The sequence below is a fragment of the Lactuca saligna genome, chromosome 9 (assembly GCF_052625555.1).
Source record: "Lactuca saligna cultivar CGN05327 chromosome 9, ASM5262555v1, whole genome shotgun sequence".
Classification (NCBI taxonomy): domain Eukaryota; kingdom Viridiplantae; phylum Streptophyta; class Magnoliopsida; order Asterales; family Asteraceae; genus Lactuca; species Lactuca saligna.
In genome coordinates this window covers 6,547,553-6,559,240 of record NC_136425.1, presented here as the reverse complement: position 1 = coordinate 6,559,240, position 11,688 = coordinate 6,547,553, and the positions used below count along the sequence as shown (strand labels likewise).

The following is an 11,688-nucleotide window of genomic DNA, read 5'->3' as shown; positions in this document are numbered from 1 at the left end:
GATTTTAGGACAACACATTTTCCCTTTCTTTGTGAGTCAATATTAATATTTGCACAATCTTCCTCATCTTCACCCTATGGGTTCATTTCAAAAGAATCCGAAGTAAAATAGATGACGTTAGTATAAAATGGCATATTACAAACTAGGAACATAAAAATCTGACATGTAACTTCATGAATATTTTGATTTGCAGAATATCAGTTTGTGAAGAAGGAATAAATTTATAAAGAAAGAACACTCGAGCTTGATCGATGAACTCATTGATTTTTAAAAGATTACCATTTTTGTCCACTTGGTTCTAGATGCTTACAAAGAATACAGTCCATGTTGAGGGATAAATTTGGAAAGTCTTGAATAAAAAAATTACACCAAGCATTTAGGAAGATTAGGCACTGTTTTCAACACCCGCATAAGAAGCTTCCCAATAGGAAGTTGTATATCAGATCCCAACAATTTATCATCCCATTCATTCAAGTCACTACCACCATCACGACACAATAAAATAACAAACAACACTAAATCATTCAAATCCACAAAGTCAAATTTTACTCCCCCTTTTGAATTTCTAAAATCCCAATATATAGCCCAACACATCTACAAAAGCATCAATAAATCAGCAGGAAATATATATCTGTTTATCTTATAACCACCATCAATTTACTCGATTTGCAATCGTGTTATGGCTCCTGATATCGTAATTGTCGACCCAAATACCTTCATTAGATTGTTTAATGAATCTTATGTCGCCATCCTTGCATAACATTTGGTGTAGCCATTCAAGAAAGTGATCCAATTTACACCATTTACTTATGCTTAGAAAAATTGTTCCACTATTGAACGATTGAGATGATTCAGTATTCCAGAATAGTTTTCTTATTTGAATGACACTTTGCAACTTTGGTAATCAATAGATAATTCAAAGCATTCCTAAAAACAAAAAAAAAATCTGTTAGTTTATATATCACAATTTATCTTCAATCTTAATTGCTAATCATTGGATACTCGTTGGATAATGTCGGTACGTGTAAAATTGAGGAATTGGAAATAAAGAACTTAGGGTTTTAGAATAAAATTACCTGTAGAGAACTAACGAGAATGGTTTGAATTTGAGGATTTGAGAGATTTGAAAAGGCTTTCTCTTGCACAGTTAGAGCATTGGTAGACGCAGCTAATGATTCCGATTGACGTCATTCTGGCGAAACATGCTCCGTCGAAGACAGTGCACCCGTTTGGTGATCAATTTTTGAAGAAGTAACACTTGAGCTTGATTGATGAACTCATTGATAATTATAGGCGAGGGTATGGTCTTTGGTTCCAGGTTTTAGGTCGCCCACCTTCACAAACACCGACTTCAATTTCATTAATCCTCTTCCTTCCTATTCCAGTTGATTTTCTATCTCCACCATCGTCAATAAATTTCCATCTACACCTTTAAAATGAAGAAATCGAGTTCAGCTAGTTAGTGATTTGGTACACCCAAGTCGATAAAATCTAACCAAATCCTAAGGATACGATTGCCACTAGAACCAAATCGAGAAACATACTCGCTGGAGAGAAAACAAGAACATACATTGTTTCTGAGTGTGGAAGGAGTAGAGGCGGAGGGAGGTAGTGTACAACCACATCTGAAGAAAGTGGAGAAGAAATGATATGTTATTCCGACGATTGTCTGGTAACTCCGACAACATTCCGGTGACCAAGGCGATGTTCGGCTGATCTCAGGTGTTCCATCTACACATGAGAGAAAAGGACTTTCGGTAGATTGGGTGGGTGGGAGGGTGGGGGTGCGATACTGTCAGGTGAGGGTGGGTGGGCCTTTTTATATGCTCCAAGTTTTAAATTGTTCTCAAATTAAGAAATGTTCTCATTTGAACACACACATCTCTCTCTCTCTCTATCTCTCTCTCTCTCTCTCTCTCTCTCTCTATATATATATATATATATATATATATATATATATATATATATATATATATATATATATAAAGAAAATGTCAAACAGTCTACATAAATAATTTATAACGGAAAATGATTTATGATTTGAAATCAACTAATGACAATTTGGGGCGGATGTATATTTTTTAGAATATAACGTATTTCAGAAAGAAACTATTGAATATTTTGTAATTTTTACTAATTTTTTGTCACTTTTCAGAGAATATTATTAATTATAAGATGGTTAACACAAAATTTGGAAGCATATTGTTTAATGTTTACTATTTTGATTTAATATTTTTTTAATCAACATATGTTTAGATTGAAGTACTTATTCATAATTTCGGTCATATTTATTTCAAAATTTTATTTTTAAAATGCTTAATGTGTAAACCTTTATATTTAACTTTTTTTAATCAATCAGTTTCTGTTTAGTACACTGAAGTAGACAAGACAATGTGAATGTTCCATTAAGTTCCTCCTACATGTGGTCAAAATGCAAAGCCTTAAGATTAACAAAAAAAAAAACTTGAGGTTAAGTGTTCGAACATTTGACATTGAAGAAACATTGACATTTACAAACTGACTTTTAAATACAAGAGAGGAAAGGTTGACGGTTTAAATGATAGCAGGACAATTATTGATATATTGGATTCTCATTACTTATTCATTTGATCATATTGGTTCATTAATTGAATTTTCTTATCCTTATATTCTTCTAAATGCCAAGAATCCGATGTTTTTTTTCAAGATATAACAATTATTGCACCGAAAAATGAATTCCTTCAAGAAATAAATGACAGATTGTTATCACTATTTTCGGGTGCTGAAAAAGAATACTTACATTTATATAGACTTTGTCATTCATATTATGTTCATGATGACTTTGACGAAAGTTTATACTCTTGATGTTCTAAATGGTCTTAAGTTGTCAGGTTTGTCAATTCATAAGTTGGTATTAAAAGTCGATACTTGAGTTATGTTACTAAGGAATATTTATTAGAAATATGTTTTGTGTAATGGAACGACATTACTGGTTATAGCATCGGGTAATCGTGTTATAGAAGAAAAGATAATATTCGAAAGTAATATAGGAAACCATTCATTTATTCCAAAACTTTCAGTTCATATTTCAAACAACACAGTTTCAACAGATTGTATGTTTTGTGATGAAAATAAATAGCAGGCAAGGACAGTCGCTATCAAATGTGATGTTTTTTTAGACAACTAGTGTTCACTTATAGGTAGTTGTATATTGCATTATCTATAGTTAAAAGCAGAAATGGATTAACAATATTATTTTAAACAATTATAGTAAACTTAATAATATGACATCTAATGTTGTATTCAAATAAGTTTTTTGAAACTTATAATTCAAACAATTATTTAAAATATGTCAATAGGTTTTTTACTAGTATATATTGAATTACTTATTTATTTATCATTTGTTTGTATCTACTTCGAAACATAACTTTTTTTAAAAAAAAATGCTTTACACTTTGATATTTTACTTGTTTTTAATCAATATATGTAATACACGAGTCTTACACCTAATAGATTATATAATTAACTAGACGACGACACATGGTGTTTTTCCACTTATTATGAACATAAAAGCATGATTAGCAAAGCAACAAACACGTGTCTAGATGCTAATCGTTTACCTTTTTGCCATCTTTTACATTTTCTATCTAACTCCTCTTATATTAGAATTGAGGAATACTATGAAATTTGTATTTTGACATGTAAGACTAAAACGATCAATGTATTATTGATATTACACAACAACATTACTTATTAAGGGCGTGTTTTATCAAAACTATATGGTAGCTAGAAATTTATAGGTAGTAGCTAAAATTTGTTAGCTGAAAGAAGAAAGCTATAGTTTTTATTTATGCAAAAGTGTTTTGAAAAAAAAGTAGCTATTAGCTTTTAAATGTGTAATAGTTAAAAAATAAAAGTTAAAAGGTCCAAAATGTATTATTGATATTATGCAAGCAAACAACATTACTCATCAATGTCGATATGTTTGATAAAAAATAATTGGTAGTTAAAACTAGGGCTGACAATTCTCGACACTAGGGATGAGCATATAGATCGGGGAACCCGTCGGACCGGAACCGGAACCGGAACCCGATAGAATCGGTCGGGCCGGGACCGGGACGTTATTTTTGTGGATTTTTGGAACCGGGAACCGGTAGAACCGACAAAAAACGGTAGAACCGGTAAAAACCGGAACCGTATGATGCTATTTTTCGAGAACCGGTTCCAACATTTGAAGACACGACAATAACCGGTAGGAACCGCTGGCCGGTTCGGTTCTTGATTTTGGCCGAAGCCGGTTCCCGGGTCCGGTCCGGTTCGGTCCTTTTGCTCATCCCTACTCGACACGACCCACGACATGACACGGAATAAATGAGTTTGGGTTGAGTTTTCAACCCACCAACTCGTTTAATTCATATATGAGTTTCTAAAAAAAATAAACGGGTTGACCAACCCGTTTATATTCTTAATAAAAAAATTATTTTATTTTTAAATGAATTTATGTATCAAGTATTAATATTTAATAAGTATTATATAATATATACAATTGATAGATCATTTGATTGTTTTGACATTTTAACTCATGGTGAATGACCTAAGGTCATAAGTCGTAACTTATAGGCTATAAGGCTAAGTATGTAACATGTTTCTATGATGTTTTTAATTTTCATTTTGGATGTTTAAAACGTAAATGTCTAAAATTCAGATATGTTTGGATCAACCATTAAGAATTTATTAATGTTTAATTGTTAATTTATTTATGAAATCTGACCCACTAACTCAAATCTGATCCACGAACCACCCAACATGTGAACCCGTATAAATAAATGGGTTGGCGGGTCATATATGGGTTTATGTTCCAAACCCGCCAACCCGTGACCCGTATATATAAATGGGTCGTATTTGGGTTGATATATTTTGACCCGCCAACCCGAACACGACACGATTGCCAGACCTAGTAAAAACTAAAAACTAATAGCCGGTAGCTGAGAGTTGGAAAGCGAGAAGTTGTGGTTTTTGTTTGTCGGAAATATATGTAAAAAGTAGTTGTAAGAGAAAAAGAAACAACCTTTTATAAAACAAAATAAAATAACTAAATAATAGAAGTTACGGAAAACTTCCCAGAAAGAGTGATCCAACAACTCCAACCGTTCAATAAGTGTTTAGGAATAACCAGAGCCTTAATTAATATACAAGTCTGGACCAGTGGGGATACTAGAAACTTGTTAGGGTTAGGGTAGATGGATGGATATTGGATATACAATGTACATACACACTTATCCAAATTATTAGGTGAACCCATATGGTGGACCTAAACAATAACTAACAAACACCCCCACCCCTCATATTGGTTTTCACATATTATCAACACATCAACATTCAATAATCAATAGTCGATACTTAATACTTAATACTTAATACTTAATATATGGGGTTGACCCTTCATCCTTTCCTTTAAGATTTAAAAACCAGGTACAAATATTAAATGAATTGCAAGATCAAAACTTTCTTCACCCAACCATTCAGTAATGAATTCACACACTAACGCCTCCAACAAGTATCAACAATCAACCCAATGATGTTACTCTTCCAAATGGATGCATACTTTAGTTTATGAAGCTTATAACATAAAATAAACAATTACAACCGACTCAAGTAGAGACAGTTTTGTATGCTGACACAAAAATAAACAACTGAAAAGGTAAAATAAAAGAAAACACGGGTATCAGGTAGACATATTAATATTATATTAATTAAAGATTAAAGATACAGACTATTGAATATTCTATTTATTTATATATGTATATATATCATTATTTATCAAAACTCAAAAGCAAAGTTAGTAAAGATGGACCCTTACAACAAAAAAACACCAAGGGGACTTCAGTCTACCCATCTTATCTTCTTCTTCGGTATATATTTTCTTTCTTTCTTCAATCTTCTTTTTCTTTTTCTTTTTCTTTTTCTGGTGGCCAAAAAGCTCAGAAAGAGAACTAAAAAAAAAAAAAAAACCAAAAACAAAAACAAGCAAAACACAAAATAGTCAAAAATACCGGTTCCCTAAACCCCACTTTATCCAAATCATTTTCATCAAGAAAAATCTGGATTAAAATGGGTTTAGACAAATTGAACCCCGATATGTAATTATAATAATCATCAGTTGCCTTCGATCACAGAAGCTAGACCGCTAACCACTTTACCTCCGGTCTTTGGTACCTTCGGTTTGATCTCTAATGGCTCCCATTCTTTCAGACCTTCCTCAGCGCCTCCAATAACTTCATATTCATCCATTAAAATCGGGTCTTTTGGGTCTGAAATCGGGTCATTCATAACCATGGATTGGGTATTATTATTATTATTATTATCAGTGGGAGTGTTGTTGATGATTCGGGTACAGGGAGAGAGCCATTTGGATTTTACATAATCAGCTCTTCTCCATGGAGGTAGAGGCATTCCTTTCTTCTTCAGGCTCTGTTTTGCTGCATCAGAAACTATGTTGATGATCTTCTGGAGACGATCGGCTTTACCGATGTAAATATGAGGGAGCATTTGTAGAACACCTTTGTAGCTTTTCGTGGATCTTGCTATTTCAAACTCCGATCTGAAATCTATGTCGATTATCAAACGATCCCCTTCAACCAAAGCTTCAATATACTCGTATTCTCCTGTTAATAACCAAAACCCACCCAAAAAAAAAAAGTAGAATCAAAATCGAGAATAATTAATGTGGACTTAGGACTGTAATTTCATAGAAAAGTAGTTGTGAACGAAAAGAACCATTGCTTGAAATGGTCTAAGGACTTAATTTTATGAATTTAATACGAAATCGATAGAAGCAAATTTTGGAAAAATCTGGATAGATGGATTTGAGTAATTAATTACCTGCTGGATAGGTTGAAGTTTTTTCCCAGCGGGATTTACAGACAGAAACGGCGTATCCTGAAGCTAGGAGGCCATCGGCGACGATCTTACGACTGATTTCATCTTTCCGCTTACAGATCTTGTTCTTTTCAACGATTTTAGAAACATCGGCCAACAAATTCCTTTCAGAAACTGTCTCGCAAATCACCAAACTCTGTATAAATTCAACACACAATAAACGTTTTTCAGGCTCCAAAAGCAGACAAATTTCTTCAGATTATAATCGTGCGACGTACAATGGGATAAGGTTAGTGGGAAATGGATTATCACCTTAAGGAGATCACATGCGTCGGTCGACGAACTGTGGTTGTTAGAGTTGCCGAAACAATTGAATGAGTCGAACTCATCCTCGGAACCATCGCTACTGCAGAAGTTGTTGCCGTTGACGCAATTGCACTGGTGGTGGTTGTGCCGGCCACACTTGATGGTTGCGGTCACAGACTGCTTCTCGTTGCTCTCCTCTATGAAATTCTGGACCATTTTGTCCAAGCAGACAGAGCTCGGCTCGAACTCATCTGAACAGTCTTTGCCGCATTGCGAGTCGCCGGCGACGAACCTATCCGCAACCGCCGATCCTCTCAAAAAACTCGAGAAATCAAAGAGACGTCTCAACCGAGACTTCGGCACAGTTTTCACCGACTCGAAACATTCCGGTGTGGTTGAATCGATTGGCTGTATCTTCATCGTCAAAGGCATACCAAATATTCTTCCCAGATTATCAATTTGAGCCTCTAATTAGGAGAGAAAACCCCTAAAAGTGTCTAAAACCTAAAGAAAACTACTTATCACAAAACCTCAATTTTCTGATGGTAATACCTTATCGAAATGATTAGGTAACACACAATACTACAAACCCGAAACAAAATTCCAATGGCTGTAATAGTAAAAACACAGCACATGAACTAGTCTCTCATCCATCGGATCACCAAACCAAGAGGCACAAAAACCAAGAAATCCGCCTAAATCCTTAGAAAACCCTGCAAAACTGATGCTTTATCTTATAGATTAGCATTATTATATATTATTCTATTATTTAAATACCGATTTGTGAGACAAAACAAGGAATAACTTCTAATCTCTCCTACGTAACGCTCGCTTTCGCGTAGGGTTTTCAGCTACTATTAGGTTTTAGGCTAGGTAAGTACGTCACCTACGGAAATTAAGAGATCAAAACTGCTTAAATCTAGGAATCGATGAACGTCAGCCGGAAACCTCATCTCCGGCGAAATCATAACGAAATTGTACAATCAGAATTCGCCGCGGATGGCAAATGTGGATGATCGGAGTAACTACAAAATTTTAAACAGGTTCAAGGCTATGGGTTTGGGGTTCTTTTGAGTGAAAAGGAACAGAAACCAGGTTAAGGCTACTATATATAAAGGGGTTCGTCAATCTTGCTGACGTGGATATTGTTTCGCCTACGTGGAATACTACGTGGCAGTCACCTCTCCCGTTATCTCATAGCGTTTAAACGTCCGTTACAAATCCCGTGTGTGGCCACAGGTTGCCACGTCGCAATCAAGTAGAAATGACCAAACTACCTTTGGGCTTTATCAAAAATGGCATTATGGTTATCTTCCAATGTACTCATTGAAATTTGAAACACAACATTTCGTAATTTAGTGTAAAGTTTTATGGAAAATCTTTCAACTTCTATCTAAGTATTATTATTTTATTTTAGAAATAAATTTCAAATTAAAATTAGTTACGAAAAATATAAATTACTGATAAAAAGGATATTTAGGTTTCTTCTCCAAATAACATATATTTTATTTTATGGGTTTCATTACTCCTAAACTACACCTTAAATCTACCTATATCCACAACGGAATTTGAACCCTCAATCTCAAAAAGAGAAGACAACACCGAATACCGCTGGACTAGAAGCCCTTTAGTTTATAGATTTCAATGCTTAGGTACACATTTAATGGAGTTGGAAAGATTAATATCTAATATGTAAGAAAATCTTCATTGAAGTTCCATTATTTTTCCTAATTTACGAATAAGTATTAAACAAAAATTTGTATATGAAAAAACATGAATTACCGATAAAAATAATGATATCACATTTTTCTCACAATAACAAATATTTTATCGGTTTCGTTATTAATTTAAATGTCTAGTCATTAAATAAATTGATGAGATAGATATAATATGTTAGATAAAATTACATAAACAATTTAAATTTTATATAAACTTCAAAAATGGTGAAGTTGTTAATTTATGTAATTATTGTAGTATATTTCATACTCCAAAAAATATGTAATGGAAAAGAATATCAAGTTTTTACGGTAAACTTAACATTATATAACATAACATATACATTTCATCAATTCATTTAATAAAGAAGCGTCCATGTCAACAATGAATCTTATAAAATATATGTTACCATGAGAAAAATGTTAAATCGTCACTTTTACAGGTAACTTATGTTTTTCTGTAAACAAATTTTATTTTGAAAAGTATTCATAAATTATGGTAAAATAATGAGATTTAAATGGAGATTTTCCTATATAAAATATATTCATTTCATTAGCTCATTTTAATGGCTAAGCATTCAGTTCAAAAATAAAAACTGAAAAAATATACGTATTATTGGAAGAAAAATGTCAAAACATCATTTTATCAGTAATATGTGTTTTTCTATAAACAAACTTTAGTTTAGGATTTATTCGTAAATTATGATAAATTAATGCATCTTTAATAAAAAAAATTCTAAAATTTTATAACCAAAACATTAAGTTTTATAGATTTTAATTATAACTAGTAAAGTTGCCCATGCTTCACATGGATCAGGAGGGACTGCCTGGAGCGGGATAAATAAATTCACATCACTTTCTCATTTCAACATGCAATGCAAAAAAATATATAACTATAATAGCATCCTACTTTCATTCTTTCATAATGCAACATTTGGTTTTGAAAAGTCTACCGAAGAATAGCAATGTCATAAAATTACAAAGCAACTTTTATAAACAAAAGTGTCTTATTTCGTTATGAATGTTTATGTCCTAACTAATCATGAAGATATGTCATGAGGGCATTTGCGTAAAGTGATATGGTTGTAGCGAAGATCAAACCCACCACTCCACTCACCTACTCACCCGAGAGGAATCATAACTGCACCTGGATACCCAACGCGAATGCCTTGTTGATATCGGTTGTAAGAGCAAATCCTACTTGAAACCATGAATCTACATCATTCAAAACATGTTATTCAATTATCAATATACAGAGATAGCATTTAACTGATGAAATTTCCCTACAAAATCTAGAGATTATAGATATAATACATCCCAAGAATAGTGTTTGCTTGTGAGGTTGTGATTGTATCTTATAAATTTCACTATTCATATACAAAACTGTAATTTGTTCATACATTGATTTTGTCCAAGAAACCATTAAATATTCAATATATTTTACTGGTAAAAGTAATGATTCAACAATTTTCTCCTAATAACACATATTTTATCAGTTTCATTGTTAACCTAAATGTCTAATCATTAAATAAGCTAATGAGATAAATATGATAGATTACATAAAATTAAATAGAAAAATTATTTTTTATAAACTTCAAAAATAATGAAATTATTGCTAATTTATGTAATTATTGTAGTATATTTTGGCTGCATTTCATACTCCAAAAAATATGTAATGCAATAGAATATCAAGTTTTTATGATAAACGTAGCATTATATACCACAACATATACATCTCATTAACTCATTTAATGACTAATCCATTGATGAATTGATATATACAAAAATCAAAAGTGAAGTTATTTAGCAATTTAAGCTCCTAAAATAATTCAAGTTTTGTATTAATTTATTGATGAAGAGATATATACAAAAATCAAAAGTGAAGCTATTTAGCAGGAGAGTATGAACTTGACAAATTTAACTTTATACTTGGTATGGTTATATGATATCATATATTGGCTAAAATAAATAACTTAAGAAAATAACTTCAATGTAAAACTATACATAGAGCTATAACTTGTGATTTAAGAACTAATAAAGTGTTTGTTGAGAAAAATAATAAAATAAGAATTTAATTTTTTTTTAATGAGAATCAGAGTGGGTCATAAGAACCGATATATCAACCTTCACCTCAAGAGCATTCATGATTCATTATTTTGTGTACATAGTTGATCAAGCTATTGGTTCACTGGAATGAATGTTTAAACAATACAAACAATATGAAGATAATTTTGGTTTTTTATTCACAATATAAAAGTTAAAGTCACTGAATAATAGTGAGATAAACTCAAGTTGCAAAAATCTTGAAAAAATGTTGCAAAATGACAATATCTCAAACATCGATATTGATGATTTATCCAACGAACTGAGACTGTTACAAAAATATTTACCAATTGAAAATAATAATGCTAATGGAATACTACAATTCTTAGAAATGATAAACGCTTATCTAGGTTCTTGTCTAACAAACAAAATAAACACTTATCTAGTTTCTTGTCTAACAAAAAAAATATTGTTGGCTGTTCACATTTGAGTTGCATCAATAGAAGGAAAAAAAAAAAAAAAAAAAAAAAAAAAAAAAAAAAAAAGTAGAAAGTTTTTAAAATCTTATTTGCGTTTGACCATGTCTCAAAAGAGATTAATTATTTTGATTTTAATTTCAATTGAGAACGAATTTCTTGTTAATATTAATTACAAAAGTTTAATAGATAAATTTGTTTTTAAAAGCCCTACACCTCCGAAACACAAGAGTTTGAAATCATTGTATGTATAAATAGGTTGCACCATTTTTTTCTTGCAACAACTACTA

At 32.0% G+C, this 11,688-nt stretch overlaps 1 protein-coding gene across 1 annotated transcript; it reads right to left on the bottom strand.

Moving 5' to 3' along the window:
• Positions 1 to 5,704: 5,704 nt before the first annotated feature.
• On the bottom strand, positions 5,705 to 8,254 carry LOC145015152 (DNA-directed RNA polymerase subunit beta-beta protein, putative (DUF506)). Its single transcript, XM_078973597.1, has 3 exons — positions 7,171 to 8,254; positions 6,862 to 7,054; positions 5,705 to 6,644 (listed from the first exon to the last, which is right to left on the bottom strand). The coding sequence occupies exons 1-3, from the start codon at positions 7,594 to 7,596 to the stop codon at positions 6,136 to 6,138; spliced, it is 1,128 nt and encodes a 375-aa protein (XP_078829723.1). The 5' UTR covers positions 7,597 to 8,254; the 3' UTR covers positions 5,705 to 6,135.
• Positions 8,255 to 11,688: the final 3,434 nt, after the last annotated feature.